This window comes from Protopterus annectens, chromosome 1.part2 (genome assembly GCF_019279795.1).
Source record: "Protopterus annectens isolate FY-2018-M chromosome 1.part2, PAN1.0, whole genome shotgun sequence".
Taxonomy (NCBI): Eukaryota; Metazoa; Chordata; order Ceratodontiformes; family Protopteridae; genus Protopterus; species Protopterus annectens.
In genome coordinates, this window is record NC_056727.1 from 936,984,942 (window position 1) to 937,005,469 (window position 20,528).

The 20,528-nt window shown below is 36.9% G+C and overlaps 1 protein-coding gene across 1 annotated transcript in view; it reads right to left on the minus strand.

Moving 5' to 3' along the window:
• DNAH14 (dynein axonemal heavy chain 14) overlaps positions 1-20,528 on the minus strand; it is a 2,550,346-nt gene that overhangs the window by 2,507,161 nt on the left and 22,657 nt on the right. Inside the window, 1 exon segment of the mRNA XM_044060213.1 lies at positions 5,838-6,005. Within this exon segment, the coding sequence (XP_043916148.1) occupies positions 5,838-6,005 (168 nt within the window).

The window sequence follows — 20,528 nt, forward strand, 5'->3', positions numbered from 1 at the left end:
CTCCATAATATCAGCCAGCTCTCTCCCTATACCAGTCATACTGCCAACATTCAAAGTTCCTATTCTCACTACTAGGCTCCTAACCTTCCTCCTCTCTTTCTGCTTTTGGGCATGCCTTCCCCCTCTTCTTCTCCTTCTCCTCCTTCAGCCAACAGTAGCCCAAATTCTGCCAGCACCCTGTTGGCTAACTACAAATCCAAATTAGTTTACTCAACAAAGGATAACCATAAGGCGTTATTTAGTTACATAAGTAACCTAACAGGAAAGGCCCAGATCTGTGCTGAACTGGTAGTTAATGATACCACATATACTGAGCCTGTGGACATAGCTACCCTGTTGGCCGACAATTTCTGTGAAAACTTCACTCTCCTGTCCCCAGCCACATGTACCCCATGCCATCCATACCACCTGTCCCCTACTTTGTGTCCCTAAACAGCAGGTCAGAAACGCCCTCTCTAAGGTCAAAAACACAGCATCTATGGGACGTGATAACATCCCAGGCTGCATCATACATGGGCTCCAACAAGAAGTAGCAAAACCATTGGGTACTCTTTTCAGTCATAGCCGAAGCATCAACTTCATCCCAACTGAATGGAAAATGGCAACCATTATCCCTTTGCAAAAGGTGATGCTTCCACTGACCTCAGGAACTACAGACCTATTAGCCTGACTAGCCTTATCTGCAAGGCTATGGAGCAAATCATCATGGATCTTATCAACAAAGATATAGGTAATCTCCAAACACTTGACCAAACAGTTTGGATTTGTCAAAGGGAGATCATGCCCATTAAACCTGGTGGACTTCTTTGAGACAGTCACCAAGGCCCTGGACGAGGGGAAATCTGTGCATACAACCTACTTAGACTTAGCCAGGGTGTTTGACAAGGGTCTATATCATAACATCGAAGTTCTCTAACATCGAATGTTATTATATCGAACCCTAAACACCGAAGTGTGAAAACATTGAACAGTCAGAATAGCAAATTTTTTCCCAGGGAAAAAATTCGCTATTCCGAGAAACATACACACAGCACAAACACACACAAAAAACAGCCATCCACACACATACACTTAAAATCCTACACCTAAACTAAACTTTACATACAGTACTAGCTATCCACTTACCTTAACCCAACCCTAACCCTAAGGTCCGTCACTATCGCACACTCACCTCACCCGTGCCCTAACCCTAACTCACCTAACCCGCCCCCTAGCCCTAACCTACACACAATCGCACACTTACCTGACCCGCACCCTAACTCACCTAACCCGCCCGAACCCTAACCTACACACAATCGCACACTTACCTGAACCCACGCCCTAATACTAACGTCCACACAACCGCACACTTACCTGACCCGCTCCCTAACCCTAACTCACCTAACCCTCCCCCTAACCCTAACCTACACACAATTGCACACTTACCTGAACCCGAAAATTGCACACTTACCTGAACCCGACCTGTAACACTCCAACATATCGAACGCTGAAAACAGAGAAGCCACAGCAACGGCCCACCAAATTCTTTCCCTGGGAAAGAATTAGATGTCCTGCACCTTCGCTGTTTTCAGCGTTCGACATTACGGGTTTGATATTATAACATTCAATGTTAGAGAACTTTGATGTTATAATATAGACCCGTTTGACAGCTATGTACCAATACATGTAACTCCATATGAATTGCAGAAGGAGTCATTACTGGGTACATTACAGGTTCTGTGAAGAGCACTTCTGGCTGACATCAAAGATTGGAACAATAGTAATTTCATGAACTTTAATCGTACTTTGACTTAGGAATGGGGTCTATTCCCATCAAGGCAACAGAAACTCAAAAGACTTAAAAAAATTGAAAAATAAAGGAACCCTTATATCATTAGATGGGTCGCTAACTGGCTCACTGATAGAACCTATATAGTCAAAATAGGGGAATCCAACTCCAACAGCAGACCTGTAACCAGTGATGTTCCACAAGGATCAGTCCTGGGACCCCTAATGTTTGGAATCTATTTCTCAGAAGTACAAGCAAAAACTAAAGTTCTGTGGCTGACAAAGTTTGCTGATGACTGTAAACTGGGAGTGATCACAGAATCTCCATATGATGTCAACATCCTACTACAGGGTCTTACACAAACAAATGATTGGTGCCAGATTCATGACCTTAAACTCAATGCAAAAAATGTACTATCATCCCTTTCAGTAAGAGCAATGTTCCTGCTAACTACCACATCAATAGCAATACCTTATGTACATACACAGTGGTGAGAGACCTGGGCGCACAAGTTGACAGCAATCTTACCTTTGACCACCATGTCTCCACAGTGTTAAGAAGGGCATTCTATATTGTTAATCTCATAAGTAAGAGCACAGCCTCCAGGAAAAAAAAACAGAAGTTATAAACTCCCTGTACTGTTCTCTCATTAGCCCAATAATTGAGTGCAATGCCCCTTTTGGTATATACCTTTCCAAGCACCTGCAGCAATTGGATAGACCACAAAGGTTCCTCACAAGGAAAATTCAAGGTCTTCAGCATCTGTCCTATGTGGATCATCTGAAATCACTGTCACTTTTTTCTGTTTCATACAGACTACTCAGAGGTGATCTCTGCCTTGCATACAAAGCAAGCTCTGACCCTGCTTTTTTGGAAATACTGCATATCTGTAAGTCAAGTGGTACACAGGTTACTCATTCTAAAGACCTTAACCTGGTATGTGACATTAATAGAACCTGCTGGAGGGACAGATTTGTCTCCCAGAAGTTACCACACCTTTGGAATAGACTCCCACTTCATGTCAAACAGAGCACCTCATTGGCTCTCTTCAAATGCAGTCTTGATGACTGGATGGGTAACCGTAAATTCACCCCAGGGGTTCTACCTGTGGCCCTCTTGGACAGGGGCAATAGGTTCTGATCATGGAAATAAGGGTAGAACTTGGCTAGGCTTGTAATGGCCCTAGGGCCAGCACTTGAGAGTCTGCATGTCCTCCCTGTGTTCACATGGGTTTCCTCCGGGTGTTCCGGTTTCCTCCCATATTCCAAAGATGTGCAGTAGGTGGATTGGGCACTCTAAATTGGCCATAGGTATGAGTGTGTGTGTGGTGTGGAAGAACTACCATGGCAGGGCTAGCCACCCAGCAGTATGAACCTTGGGTCTAGATGATTGTCACTGCTGAAGTGATACCCTGACACCATGTGCAAAAATAGGAAAAATGGGTTGTGGATGGATGGAAATCCAGAAAAGGCCATTTCAGAGTTACTGAACAGTACGAGAGAGTTTCAGGTCTTTTGAGAATATAACATTAATGCCACCAGCACAAAGTTACTATGAATATTATCTGGTACGCCTGCCAATGGTGATATAGTAGTATTCTGCAGAGCTGTTTAGTGATGGGCAGCCTAAACTCCTAGGCTACCATTTTAGAATAAAAGAAGGTAGTATAGCCATCATTTCTGAATTTCTTGTTATGCATGTCAGAAACATCTGCCAAACTTTACATTGTATGCACAATTGTTTATCAAATACAAAGCAAAATGTTAGAACCAAACAACATTTTAAGAGAATTTTAACTGTTTAAAATTTTTATAGAAATAGAAGAGAAAGGATGAAGGAAAAAAAAGAAGAGCAATATGCATTATCTTAACAATTCACATAACAAAGCACATTATGCAGACAGTAAAGCACATAATGCAGTGTCCAGTATGCATACCTTTAGCCACATATGATCTGGAGACTGTATGCACTAGTTTTATGATACAGAGGATATTATCCAAGATATCAGGAAACTCTCCTTTCACTTTCTGAATGGTATTTTGGCTTTTTCTATTTTGGAGAAAACCCAAAAGGGCAGAAAGGCCTTCAGCTTAATGTCTCATCGAGAGGATTACACACCTCACAAATACAGTACCCAGTACCCTTCTTTTGCTGAGTATTTCAGTTAAGATGTGTATTTCAGACCGTAACTAAGTTACGACCCTATTATTCAAAGATGACTACATTAATGACTGAGTCTCAGAGACAAGGAAGCAGGTACAATGCAAAGACCCCCTTCCCCAAATGTACTGTGTAATTTTTTTTTTCTTTTCTTTTTTTTTTCTTGGAGCTGTTTGTCAGGATCTTAACACATTTTGTATAAAGCATTGTATGAACAGACTGCTACCAAAATCAAAGCTGCAATTCCCAGTCTTAAGCAATTAATTTCCCACTTTCTCTCTTTCAATCTTATTCTCACTATCTTAGTCTCTTTTATATACAGTTTCATATGGGATAAAAATATTTTGTTGAAGAAGAGTTTGCTGAATCATAATGCAGTGGGGCAAAGTTCTCTGAGTGATGGCCTGACACATCATGGAGGCATGAAAATTATTATGACTATTGAAAAAAACTAATTACCCTCCCTGCGGTTGCCTTTAATACATAGCTAGGGTGTTGTATGACCTATTCCCTAAAAATAAAAAAAAATGTTATTGTTCTGGGGTGGGATGTATAGTAATATGCATCATCTGATGAAGAACTGTTCTACTTAATTCAAACCTCTTTTATGCAAAAGGAGTTTGTCCTGGCTTATGATCACAGCATCTATATTCTAAGTGTAAATGTTCTGTCTTTTTAAGGGTTTTAAAATGCTTTGCCAGTTAATGTCACCCTTGATGAAGATTTATTTTTAAATTCCATGATATCTAACAAATTGTTTAAGGAAGTTATATTCCTGTACTGGTTAATATCAACCTTCCAAGATTTTTTAGAGTCAGTGGTATCCAATACCATATTAGCAAGCAAAGCAGGAAATGGAAGATGTCCACAACTTTGCTTATGTTACATTACTGCTTCGAACCAAACCTGATAATTGTGAAAGGGAATGTAAAGGCAGCAGTGTTTAACATTCTTAGAGATGGATAGAAAGAATCAAAGTTAAGGGTGGGGATGGGAATAGCTGACAAACAGGGTTTCAGACCCAGCGCTTGATTACACTTATTTTATAACTATCCTATATGGCATTATTTTAATTATTTATCATAAACATATCTCATTCTCCAGAAATAACAGATTCATTTCTCAAATGCATTCTATTTTACGGAACATTTCCTCATTTTTGTTTCTTAAAAAATCTCTGTTACATACTAAAATAATTTGTTAAGCATTCACTTAGCATTCCTACCTATCCAGAAATCAAACTGATTGGCCTGTAGTCTGGAAAGCACTGTACAAACTCTGGTATTATATTTCAAAAAAAAAAAAAACACACTATCAGAGATTGTTAGATTGGCGGATTTGCTATGCTTTTCTACAGAAAAGCATAGTAAACTGGCAGAAAAAAATCATCACGAATGGGGAAAAAGTGGGCGTTCTCCCTCACCTGATGTGACAATGACATCACAAATGATGGAAAGTGGGCTGGGAGAGGGGGGAGGAGATAGGCAGGATTGTGGGAGGTGCAAGGACTGTGGCCTTGGTCCAGTTTTAGCCACAACGAAAGGTAACAACCCTATGCTGAATAATACTGTTGCATTAAAAAATACATGCTATAAGTATAAAAGAACATATTTAACTGTCATCAGTTTCTTAGTTTAAACTTATACCGACTGTTTCACATTTTATGAGACAGCATTCAATATTTTTGAGTCTGAATTCTGTGAACTATGTGGACAGATAGGTGGGCCTACTTACCAGTCCTAGACTACTGTGGGTGGTATAAAGGCACTAGAATTGTCATTGGAATTAACACTCCACCTCTGAATTGTCTGTTTTTTGCAACTCAGAAGTGAAGTTTAACAAAACCCTTTCACTATACACTGCAGAACTATTACTGAGTGGCTTATAAACCAGTGGTAGTGGCACTTACCCTGGATAAGTCCCGCAGATTAAATGTGTAGTGGGATTTGGCTGGAGTAGGCAACATGCTGGTACACATCTTAAGGTAAACAGCTATTGAAGCAGAAACCAGACCATCTCTACACTCTTGAACATCAGGCATGAATTCACGGTTTTCCATATATGTACCCAGTTGTACCTAAGGAACAACATTTCACAATGATGTCTTAATAGTAAACAAAGATTGGTTATGTATTCAAATTAATTCACTGAATTATCAAGACACTATTATACATTGCAACATAGTGAGACATTTTTTCTTATATTTAATAACTTCCTGTTTGATATCAGAATAATACTAATGTACAGCTGTGTAAGTTGAACTTACCATAACAGAAGATGTTTGAATGATCACTGCTGCAGTAGCCATAGCTATATGGATTATATCCTGCCAAGGATGTAACAGTCAGCCAGCTTCCAAAGCTTCAGGGCACCTTCCATGCACCCAAACTGTCATGAGCTGAGCTGAGAAAAAGACAAGTCTGGGCATGAAGTCCTTCAGAGCTTTCATGCTAGCAGAGAGAGGGAGGCTGAGCCCTGAAAGGTCAAGGCTAGGAATAACAAAAAATAAATGTCCACACCCTAGCAAAAAAAAAAAAAACAAGGGGGATGGAGTTAGGGAGCAGCTACTGTAGATACAATGTGAAAGAGGAAACAAAATAAAATATAATGTAAATGTTTACTCTGGTCCTTGGTTGAACTGTCTGTACAATGGAAATAAATTAATAACTACATAGTCAGCCACCAGAGATCATATCTCCAACTGTCTAGATTTTCAAAGAATGTCTAGATTTTTGCATCATATTTTTGGTCTGTTCCTCATAAAATTTGTGATTTTTTGGATTTTGGAGGCAAATCAGTGAGGATTTAATTCACTAAATAATGACAGGCATTTCAGTTTCAGACTTCATATCCTTCAAAAATGTGTGGTAACACAAGACATTTTATTCTAGCAACTTTCTACGTTTATAAGAGCCACATTTAAAATGTATCCGTATTTTTGGGACATCATCCCCAAATTAGTTTTGGCTTTGTACAGATTTCTTGTAGTAAGAGGTTGAGAGCTATGTGAGAGATACAAAGCACATACTGCACCATACATGTGGACTGCACAACATACATATATAATGTCATGTACTAAAATACACATTTTCTACATACTTTGAGGGTAGCACGTATGTCCTCAAAGAGCATGAAAGTAACCAGCAGGGTACCACAGGGTTCTGTGCTGTAACATTTGCTGTTCAGCATATCATTCTCTGATCTCCAAATAAAAAATCAGGAACTCTGGTTAACCATGTTTGTTGACATTTGTAAACTGGGTGTTATACTTGAATCCCCTTTTAATGTGCTGAAGATACAAAGTCAATTTATACAAGTAACTAGTTGATGTATTGAAGATGTGCTAAAACAAAATGCTAAATAATGCGGCATTATTGCATTTTGCAAACAAACCCTCCATCAAAGCTGAAGTATAGAAAACGCCTCACTCAGCAATGAAGATGTTATAACAGACCATGGGTAGCTAACTCCCTCTCCTTTGATCATCACGTTTCTGATGGACAATGGGGATCTAGCAGTCCAAGATCACTAATTTCTCCACAAATGCAATAGCATGGTGAACACTCAAACAAGAAATCTGAATCTGCATCACCAAAACAGAAATCAAGTTGGACATACAGATCTGTCAGGCAGCTACTACCCCTTCTATGAAATAACCTTTCTCTCCAGATCAAACAATGTGAAAGACTAAGATGGAATTTGACAATTGGATGGGTATTAAGAAATTCACTCCTGGTATGATTGGTCTATCACTCCTTAAAAAAGGAGGTAAGGTGTAAGGGTGGACACTGGCAAAATGAAAATGGCCACATGGCCCAGGGACCAGTGACCCTGTACATGCCTTGATTTTATATTATATATACATATATAATCTAACTATAGATGTATGTGTGAGTGCGTGTGTATCTATAGCTCTGCAAATTAAAAGTTTTGTTTATTGGTGTACTTCAAAATGTGAGAGCTACACAGTCAAACATTAGCATATATGTAAATAAATACCAGTACCAAACAAAAATGAAAAACTCTCAACTTTCCATCGCCAGAATGTGGAACATTATGTCTCATTATGTGGAATCAATGTGCAAAATAAGGACCAGTTATTAATGACTTCAACTACAAAGCTCAAAGCATAGAAAAATGTGTCACTTGTTACTTAATAATAATATTTGTTATTAATAAATGTCTGGCAGACACTTTCAATGTAGAATAATGTGGAACATGGAATTTTTCAAAAAGAATTACCTGCAAACTTTTAAACTTCTTTGTTCAAGAAATCTACACAAAGCCAAAATGAATGTGAGAGGCAAAGTCAGGGGCAATTTTAGATGTTACAACATCCATCTCATCAACAGTAAGAATAATGACTGGCATTTCTGACAGACTATAACCCGTGCAAATTTATACAGAATTAAAAAAAAGTGATCTAGGGTCATGACAAAAATATGAAGGAAAATCAGGCACATTATGGAAATTCAGGGATAGTTTAAAGGTATGCACAGCTACCACCTAACTACAAACACAATACATATATATATATATATATATATATATATATATATATATATATATATATATATATATATATATATATATATATATATATATATATATATATAAAAGTATATAGGTAAATATACATAGATATATAGATAGTTATATAGACAGATATAAAAACAAACATATGCACACATATATATACACATATATAAACATACACACATATGCATGTATGTTTGTATGTACAGATATATATATATATATATATATATATATATATATATATATATATATACATACATGCATACACACACACACACACACACACACACACACACACACACACACACACACACACACATACACACACACACACACACACACACACATACACTATGCATACATGCATATCCTGCCTACAAATAAGTAAAACTTAACTTTATTACAACCTGTATTGGTATAATTCAAACCTCAAAAATAATGCCCAGAATTGCACAGTGCTAATAGTAAATGAGTCCACCTATTCGGGCCCAGAAGGAGACAGCTAATCTAATAACAGAAAATTTTAGATAAAACTTTGCCCCCTTCTCCCCCACAGCATTACCAGATCATATAGAAGTATCTATGCCACCCCCAAATCTCCCCAGGGCAAGTCCTCAAAACACGATCCAAGGACAAAAACACTGCTTCTCTTGGACTTCATAACATGCCAAAATGCCTACTTGGCCAGTCTGAAACACGAACTGTCAATCCCCTACAGAGACTATTCAGGAATCAGACTCCAAACAGGCTATGTGCCAGAGGAATATCAACTGACGCAGGTAGGTAATTATAAACCTATTAAGTCTGATGAGCCTCATCTCTAAGGCTACAGAAAGAAACATTATGGAATTAATAAATAAAGACATTGACAACCTACAAACCTTTGACCTAAGCCAATTCAGTTTTGTCAAGGGCAAATCTTGCCTACTCAAACTGCTTGGCTTTTTCAAAAAGGATACTGAAGAACGGCTGAAAAATAGGCACACAATGCATATCTACATCTCACTCACGTATTGTTAACCTCTCTCATCTAAATGTGAGTCCCAATGTAGTCTTAATAGTTCAACAGGTAGCACACTTGCCTTTAGTGCAAAAGACTGTGGTTTCTATTTCCACACCAGCAGATTGATTATCTTCCAGTACTGACACTGCAGTACTGCATTAGTGTGTGTGTGTTCGTGTGTGTGCATGGGGGGGGGGGGGGGTGCTGCTCTCCGAATGTCCCTTCATTCAAATGAGACATTCAACCTAAGCCTCATCTGAGTGAGTTGATGGTAGCAAAGGTAGATGTAAAAGACCCTATCGCACTTATTGAAGAGAGTAGGGAAAATTCCCTGGTGCCATGACCAAATTTCCCCTAGTGATATGAGTATTACATTGGATCTCCCCTGAAAAAAGGCTATTGGCCTAGTGGGACTAATACAGTCAACAAAGTTTAAATAAATATAATAAAACTAAATGTAATTCTATGGACAGCAAATTGGCTCACAAATATACCCCAAGAAATTAAGTTGGGCGGCATACCTCTCAACCTCTTCGAGCAAAAAATCTGGATAAAGCCATAAATAAAAGTGGGATAAAGGCCCAAAAATTGGGATGATTTTTAAATATTGCTCTTACATACTTAGAAAGTTGATAGGATAACAGGTTTTGCATTGGCATGAATTTTCTGAAGGGTATGACGTCTAAAACTCAAATGTCTGTCATTATTTTCTAACGTCAGTCTTTAATGATTTGACATTAATTTGCCAGAAAACCACAATTTTATGAAAAACAGAACAAAAATATGATGCAAAAATCTGGACATTCTGCGAAAATCTGTACAGTTGAGAGGTATGTTTGGCAGATCCATTTTCTGCAAAAGACCTGTTACCAGTGGTGTACCATAGTCCTCAGTCCTTGGGTCATTCCTCTTTGATATTTATTTTTCAGAGGTCAAACTCAATGTTAAGGGCTTATGGCTCAACAGGTTTGCTGATGACTGTAAGCGAGGTGCCATTATTAACTCTTCAGAGGATAACAAGATCCTCCAAGAGGGCCTTTCCCATGAAATAACTGTTGGCAAAACCAGGGGCTTGAACAAAATGCCAAAAATGTATAATATTATCCTTCAGCAAACACAATGTCTCTTGCAGCTATCACATTGACAACATATCCCTGAAAATCGATCCAGTAGTTTGCAACCCGGGAACTTATGTAGACAGTGAACTGTCATTTGATTACTGAGTATCCACTGTTGAGAAAGTCTTTGTTCATTGTGCAGCTTATTAGTAAGAGTATGGCACCTATGTCCAGAGATACTATCACTCCACTGTATTCATCAATTATTAGACCGATCGTGGAGTATAGTGCCTATTTTGGCATATCTGTTCAAACAGTTGACATAATTTGAATACCCACACCATTCTCATCAAGTAATTCAAGGGACTAAATCATAAGATCTACACAGATTAAGTCAAAGCCTTGTCCCTATTCTCAGAATCATAGAGGTCTCCTCTCCCTTCCCCTCCCCTCCCCTCCTCTCCTCTCCTCCTTACTGCATATGCAATGGTGGCAAAAACACCTGTTCAAGAAAGCTTAATCTCTTCCACAACTTAAAAAGATCATGGAGGGATACATATCTATCACAAAGAATTACACTTCTTTGGAACAGCCTTCCTCTCCACATAAAACAAAATACTTCTCATACGCTATGCAAACTTATTCTGGATGAAAGGATTGGAAACTGTAAATTCACCCCTGGAGTAGTGCCCTTGTCCCATATGGAAAAGATTAACATGTTCTGTCTGCTCCGAGTTATTCATATTGAAACTACAAGGGATGAAAAAAAAAATCTTCATGGGAATGCATGACTATACTTCTACAAATCCTTCAGGGTCCATATTTAGCATTACTGACAGATTACAATCCTCAGTGATGTGAACAAAAAATCAAAAATATTATGAGGGACATGGAAAATTTGTATCTATCTATCTATATATATATATATATATATATATATATATATATATATATATATTTACTTATGTTTTCTTGCCTGGATAAATCCCATTAGGCATATCCTATTTTCATGAGAGACCTGAAATGATATTCGTACTAACTACGGGAGAGTTGACCAGGACACTAACAATATTTGCAGGAAGTGAGGACTGCTTTGTCCAGGCTACATTTAGAAGAGGCTCTGGACATGGATGGGATAACCTATTCTTTCCATGCTTGTTTAGCTGACTTGCAAATAGATTTATTAGCACATGTAGATTTATTAGTACATGGTATTAATGAATGCTTTATGGAAGGGATGACTGATAAGGATTTTTTTCATGGAATTATTGTCTGGAAAAGGGAAGATTGGAGAACATCACCGAACTGAAGACCAGTAACTTTGCAGAATACCGATTATCAGTTTTTGGCTAAGACTGTACAACTTAGGTTAGGCAAAGTTTTGTTTTATTTGGCTGTTCTGGGGGTATTTAGTTTAGGGAGTGGAAAGAATACCAATATACTGATGTTATTGATAAGGGATGTTTGACTTAATGAGAGTCCTGTGATAGGTTAGATCAAGTTTCAACTTTTTAGGTCTTATGGTTTTGGTTGTTAGTTGATTACTTTCATTGAGAAGGCTTATAGGTCTGGATAGGTAAGGCTTCTTTTTTAATGGACAGTTTGGTAGGAGGATTTCTATGGGAAATGGAATCTATCAGGGTTGTAGTCTATCAGGGTTGTCTACTTAACTCCACTTTTTTGGCTTAGTGATGAATGTGGCCACACACAGCCAAAAAAAAAAAAAAAAGATTTTTTGTGTAAGTGCTTTCACAAATTGCTTGCTTCTTCAGACAACATAACATACTAAACATGTGTGTGTATATATATATATATATATATATATATATATATATATATATAATAAAACAATACAACTGAAAATTAAACCGACCAATCAAATAAAAAACTTGATTAATGGTTAGTAAGTAACAGTAGACCTTTTATTAATCATTATACAATTAAATAACATTACTTCCACCTAATTCTACGTTCCTTTAATACAGTTTCAAAGATAAATAATCATTCAAACCCTTGCCTAAATGCGACTTTAGTCTCAAGATCCATTTTAATTCACTCTTTTCTTGAAGAAATAAGCAACTCATGAAAGCGCTTACACAATAAATCTTTTTGGTTTTATTTTGGCTGTGTATGGCTAGGATTCTTAAGCCACGTTTCAGTGCTGCAACTTTGGACTGTAACTTTATTGTGTAATTATACTTAAGATCTATTGTTGGTAAGGAAATGCACACAGGACAAAACTGCTTTGCAGGTACTGAAAGCTACTGGGAGAAGGACTTGATCTGAGTTTGTAAAAAAAAAAAATGTAAGGATTAAACCAAGGAGGGAATAGTAAGCAATACTGTATTTTTTTCATTAAACATTTCAAGGTGCTGGATATTCATTGTGGAGTATGTGAGGAAATTATAAACACTTGGGAGTAGTTATCTGCAGAAACGAAGGCTATTGCTTCTTGTTGGAGAACATTTAAGTTATTTTTTCAGAAAAAAATATACTTATTGAAAAGGGTTTTCTTAGGAAAATTGTCTGATTACAGCCTGGTCTACCATTTTCCAAGCAGTTAGTGATAGCACAGTTAGGCTGCTTCTTTTCAGTTGTTTGCAGTTGTTTAAATCCCATAAAGAGAGTGCGAGAGATATAATTTGCAGAAGATTGTAAAGATGGGTAATCTACTGTAACTTGGTTGAGTTTGTAATTTCACTATATCTCTTTTATATCTTATAGGTGATGAGAGTAGAAGAGGCTGTGGTAACAATTTTATTGAAGCTGAGATATGGGAAACTTCAATATGAATTGGAGGGGGTCTAAAAACCTATCCAAAGGCAGGAATAGTACAGCTAATATCAGGATAACCTGTGCTATGGAAAGAGGCTTGGAGTTTTACTCTTAAGCAGTGGGGGCAATAATATTATGGCTGTAATTTAAAGATATTGTCATCTGAATTATTGGTAAGCATATCTGTCAGAGTCACAGACAACACTTAGAAATAGGTTTAGGTGAAAAAGATATGCTTCTATGTTTTTTGATTTGATACAAAGGCTTTTTCATGGGATGTTTCCAGCTTAAGTCCATGAACATGCTTGCTCTTATCCTCTTTGTCAGGGTAAAGAAGCTACAACCTGTTTTTTTCTTTTTAATTGTTTACAGCTGCAGAATTTCTGGTACGTAATAGCAACAAACACAAATCCTGTTCTTAAAAAATCATCTTTAGATAATATATTGCATGACTTTTACATTGCTTTATTAGTGGCTGTGCAAATGTGTGCTGGCAATATTGTTGTAAAATGTTTATGGGTGATTTAGGCTGGCTGTTTGACAAATGTTTTATGTAACAAGAAGTAGGATCTGAGGCTAGCATCTCACTACTGAAATGAAATGGATTCTATATAGGGAAAGGTATGTTCTTTCAGACTAATGTGGGTTCATTTTGTGTGATCGTTACTGATTATGTTATTTTTGTACAATTTATTTTCTGGAAACCTCATATTGTGCTTCTATAAAATTATTTTGTTCAACTGATGCTTTATTTTGTATTACTGAATTGATTTTTGTTTGAATCTGTGATATTTTGATTTTTTTTTCTGATTTGTACCTGATTATATGTTGATACTTCAGCTTCAACTTCAATTCTCTTTAGGTGTTTTTTTATTTCCAAAATACCATTTATAAATTAAGAGCAAACATAGATCACAATAACAAATAGAAGCACACTTAGCAGAAAGCTCAAAAATTAATCATCATAACTCATCCTACTTCATCATAAGCAATTAATGAGCAATTAATGATCTACAGAAGTCAGCTAAGGACAGCCACTCTCAAGCCACTGGTAAGCAAAAAAACAGAAAACAGAATTCTCAAGACACATCTGTGGAACCACTAACAGTCCCTGAGTAGACAAGCAGCGAGCCTTAATTGGGGGCATACAGCACAACTAACTCTTACAAGTAAGAGAGACACAACACATGCAAGGACAAAAACACCAAAACCTTGAAGATAATCCTGAAATGAAAAAGCAACCAGTACAACTGCATATAACAGAGGTAATATGTTGGTAACATGTAGTACCAGTAAGTAATATGGCCATAGAGTTTTGCACTAACTGCAGGTGGTCTAGTTCAATAGTTGGGAGTTCTAGGTAGAGGGCATTGCAGTAATCCAGCCATGATTAGATTAAGACATGAACAAGTACTGAGACATTAGCTTTGGGCAAAAAAGTGTTTTATCTTAGATATGCTTCTTAAATGGAAACATAAAAATATTACAGTGACTGACACTTGGTCTACGATAACTCCTAAATTATGCACTTTTCCAGCAAACTAAAGCGTGTTCCTTCATTAAAAATGTGATATGAAGAGAAGGGACACATGGACATAAAAAAGAAGCTATGTACTTACCATAACATTCCATCTGTGTTGTCCATCTTCATTTATCCTTAACATATGGGTTTGATTCCAAATATTGGAACTAACCCGGCTGTTACTACAGCCCATGAGAACCAAAAACTCTCAAGCTTAAGTACTACACAGAATGCTCCTCTCCAATTAACCTCAGATCAAGTTTGCAGATAGAAAAAGAGAGAACATATAAACCTAATAACACCTTTATAGAGACCATATCTGGTGTCACATATGAAAAATGCATAACTAGGACCATAATTTGTCGCACCAAGAAGCCTGAATGGAAGGGGGATGGAGGGTGGGGAGTCAAGGATAAATGAAGATGGACAACACAGATGGAACGTTATGGTAAGTACATAACTTCTTTATTTGATGTTGTCAATCTTCATTTTTTTGGGGAGGAAGAATTTCCGCCACTGAGATGGTTGGAACAACTGAGGGAATGGATTTACAGAGAGATCAAGCCACAGGGCCCTCATTATGCCAACAGGGGCTGGGGGGATATGCTTTCAACCACAGGGGCAACAGGAGGGGTGCCTACATGAGGTACTAGCTGTGTCTGCTGATGTTGATACAGTTCCCCCCGGTTTGTCCATTTCTTTAAATCATGATGGTGACATCAAAGTTTTCAATTATTCTAGTGTACCTATTGACAGTACAGACTGATATTTTTGCTAGAGGATTGACTTTTGTTCCTGATAAAAGTACCAATATTGAAACAACATTATTGGTTTTGAAGTTGAATACTAGAAAATTGAATCTGAATGTTTTATTTAAGGATTGTAGGTCAATCATGGATCCCATTAGGTTATCCAGTACCTTTAACCCCCCCCATTCATCCGTCACTACAGCTTTTTAAAAAAAAAATGTGAATTAGATATGAGAAATGTTAAAATGGCAAAAAAGCAAAAATGGAATTTAAAACAGGATAAAATGAATAAGTTAAGACAACTTTCTAATAATAAGGACCTCTGTATAAAGAAACCGGACAAGGCGGTGAGATTGTCATGATGAACATGGTGGACTACAATAATAAAATAAGGTGTTTGCTTGCAGGTAAAGCTTATATGCAATCTTCGTTTAATGAACTACATGGTGCATATAAGAAAGTGAGAAGTGTTTTACAGTATTTATTCATTGAAGGTAATCTCTCTCTCTCTGGATGAATTTAATTTTTTTAAGTATAGCACAGCCTAGGATCCCTGTCATTTTTGGGTTACCCAAGATACATAAAGATTTAGATCAACCACCTATGCGGCCCATAGCTGATGCCAGGGGCTCTATTACTCACCCTATAGCCAAATTATTGGACATCAGATTGAATGACTTTGTTCAACATGAATCTTTTCTATGTAAGGACTCATGGGACTTTTGAAAAGGATTAATGTGTTAGAATTTGATGAAACAGTTTCATCACAATTGATGTCAGAGATTTATATACGGTAATACCGCATACCATAGGCATGGAATGGTTTTGTGAATTTTTGGAGTGGTAAGGGCCTTCCCCAGCCACTGGGTAATACCTATGAGACTTTATTAGAATTAGTACTCACAAACAATTTTATTCTATTCAATAATGAGCTGTTTTTACAAATTGAAGGTGTGGCAGTTGGGGTCATGCGGTGGTTTGTATGCCAACATAATTATGTTGGAATGGGAAAGGAGATTTTTAATGAATACACCATGTTTTAAGTTCTGCACATTGTACACATGGTTCTTGGACGGTGTTTTATTTGCTGGAATGGTCGGAAAGAAGAGATTTCTCTATTTTTAGAATATATTAATGGCACAATCAGATTTTTAAAGTTCACACGAGGTTTAACAATGAACAAATAGCATAGTTGGACATTTTATTGAACAAAGAGTGTCATTTGAAGGCCTTAGTAGCACAATTTCATAGGAAAGCAACCTATGCAAACAGCTTTCTGCATTCTGATAGTGCACACCCATTTAAATAAAAAAGAGGGGTAGTAAAGGGCCAATTTGTAAGGGCAGCCCGGATGGTTAGTCTGTTCGATAACTTCTTAGATGAGTGTAACCATGTGAAAGCTATGTTTTGCAAGAGGGGTTACCCGTTATGGCTCCTTAATGAAGTCATGATTTAGGTGGTCAACAAAAGAGAAAGAGTTTTTTTTTTAAACCCTTGTTAGGTCACCATGAGATGATTCCTGTCCAGGGCATGCCCCCTATTGATGGTTGTTTGGTTAACAGAGTAGGAACTGACGTGACCCAATCCAATGTTGAACAGAATTCAAATTTTAAATGTGCTTTTATTACTACTTTTCAGAGTAACACTAATGATATGTTGGATATTTTATTCAAAAAGTGGGCTATGTTGCTTAATGATAGGGATATCAGAGAATGTGTTGGTACTAAACCAAATATTGTTTTTAAAAGATGGATGAACCTAAAATTCATTTTAGAGTCTAATAGAAATGTGGTACATGCAGGGTCTATGAAAAAAATGTGGTTCCTGTGCTCAGTGTAGTTTTGTTATGGAAAGTCATGAATTCTTGGTGAATGGTTTTAAAATACAGGTGAACAAGAAGGTGTACTGTCATACTGAAAGTGTTGTTTATTGTGCAATGTGTAACTCGTGAATGTTTCTATATCAGAAAGGATGAGAGGAAATTTAAAAACAGAATTTATGAGCATTTAAGGGATATCAGACTTGGGAAATGCACAAATGCCTTAAGTAAACACTGCACAGAAAAATCAGACCACGCTTTCAAAATTTTCATTGTGGACACTGTTGACTTGCATAAAAGAGGTGGCCTATGGGGGCTGCTTTTGGAAAAGAAATAATTAATTTGGCAGGTCCGCCTAAATGCAGGGCAATGGCTAGGAATAAATGATTCACTCTCCATTGCTTGCCTGTTAAAACTAAAAGCAATGGAAAGTAATATATATATCTATATATATATATATATATATATATATATATATATATATATATACACACACACACACACACACACACACACACACACACACACACACATGCACATATATATATATATATATATATATATATATATATAAAATATTTATATATATGTTTTATATATATTTTCATTTTTATATAAACACCATTTTATAGATTTTATACATTATGTGTGCATTTATATTTATTTTCAGCATTTTAGTACCTGTTAATGACATTTAAATGCTGGTTTTAAAGAGTGTCTTATTAAGAATGTTTTTATGACTGCATTTCATGAATATGTATGAGTTCAGGGAGCTCCTTTTTAGTCAGTGTGATGGGATTGGTTTATTACTTAATTAATGCTCTTGCAGAATGTACTTAATAGTGTTTTTATGGATTTGCTCTTATCTGATGAAGTTGAGATGGTTCTTGATGAAAGCACTTATCTATTTGTTATTTTGGTTTAATAAAAAGTGTTTTTCCCGCTCTTAAGTGTTTTGCAGTCATTTACTATAAGAATTGACTTGAGCTGCTGAAGTGTGTGGTTCCAGGAGTGCCGACTTAGTTTTTTTACAGTTTGTGTATGTTTGTGCTTTTTTGGTCAATCTTCATTTATTCCTGACATATGGGACAGAGTCGCTAGTTACCTTGGACCTTATGAGGTCTCATGGAAGGATATTCTTGAGCACCATACAACCAAATGACGCTATTCCCCTACAGAGCAAATCCAATTTGTAATGAATAATGAAGGTATGTTGAGTAGTCCATGTTTTGCTGGGTTTTTGATACCTAGGTTGGGATTACTATGCTATCACACCAACATGTTGGGTATCCCTAGCAAGCAGACTGTAATGATAGTTGAATAATAAACACTAACTAGTGGAAAAGTTTACTGTTTCTCAACTTTAGGTTGTGCCATGTATCCCCTACTTCTTCTATGATATAACAACAATTATAATTACTACACGGGCATATTATGGGTATTGGTTGCAATGTATAGGATACACTGACTTAGCAACCACCCTCTTTGCTTGGAAAGAAGGGACATAATTAAGACGACAAAGTACCATAATGTCAACTATAAGGCACGTTGCTTTTTGGCTGCCTGTGTGTTTGTTTATCCAGATGGGAGAATACCACCAGCATACATAACTATACACTTGATTTTAAATATGCAACATGGGAATCACTTGTTTTTAACTTCATAGTCACTAAGTCTGCGGCTACATGACTATTTTATTATATCTAGCTGCTGTTAAGGGGGGCTCGTAGAGAATGAGTCTAGGACAACACCACTAGCGAATTAAAGTGTACAATTTTAGGATTCATTGTCATGGAAAGGGCACTATCCTTCAGGTATTTACCCTTGTTAGAGGTCATTCTTTAAAAACGGGACACCTTATAATATTTCACAGTATTTCATATTTATTTACGGACCAATTCCGTTACTGTTGACCTTGGTACTCACCCTAGAGAGGGACCTGTTTTATTACGTAGACACTAGGCTTGTTTATTCAGTCAATGTAACTTATCTTGGCTTGTATGGATGACTTTTAACAGTAATTTCTATATATTTCTTTTATTTAAGAAAACGCTTTTTATGTATGATAATATATTCATACGTAGGGGGTTTTCCCCCTGGATGTGCTATGTTCATGCTTATGTTTATGTTCATTGCTTATTGTTTAAATACTTTAAATTCCGGAAACCGGAACAAACTACCAGGGCTATACACCATTGTAAACTTTTGCTGTGCTTTTGCTTGCAAAGCAATGACTGCAAGGGTTAGTTACCATGACAACCACCACCAGGTGAATTTCATTATTTATTATTCCAACTAATGGTAGGTGCCTAGTGTACGTGATAGTATTTAAACTCTGTGCTTATGTTAACCATTGTTTTCAGCTTCTGAAGAAGTCGGTTTATCATTAACCGACGAAAAGTGTATTGTTATTGATCGCGCTTTAAGCATATTAAAACTACTTGAATTTTAGCGAAGAAGGGTCCTGGAGCCTTACTTGTATTTGCTGTAAAAATATCGTACATGGAAGCCTTATATTTAAACACTGCTGCACAGCTATGGCAGACTGTACCTTAAAAGGCCCTGGTAATTCAACTTTTCTCTTGTTGTACATGGAGGAAATACAATCTTTTAGCCATCTAGATAAGGTGACTTTTGTAACTGACTTGCCTATTTTAGCACTTTAAAAGTAAACAAACAGCTGATCAGACTTCCTTATGTCTTTTGTTCTATGAAGATCGAAGCGTAATTGTCTATGAACATCTAGTAAATGCAAACAGTGTTTGTTTGAGAACTTCGAAAAAAATACTGGTAACTTGATTGCCTGACTTTAACAACAATTATTCTTCCTTTCCACCAGAGCCCAGTGACTGAAACCATGACAAATGCAACAATCAATTCTTGTAAGTGCACTGCGCCCAGGCAGTAAACACAAAGAGAGTGCCCGTCAGAATTGGGCAATTTATGGCTACACTCCAGACATTTCTTAAAACTGGAGGTACCTTTACCTTTATCGGCCATGATTCATACAACAAGAATCTCACATACACACACACACACACACACACACACACACACACACACACACACACACACACACACACACACACACACACACACACACACACACACACACACACTATAAGGCAAAAAAAT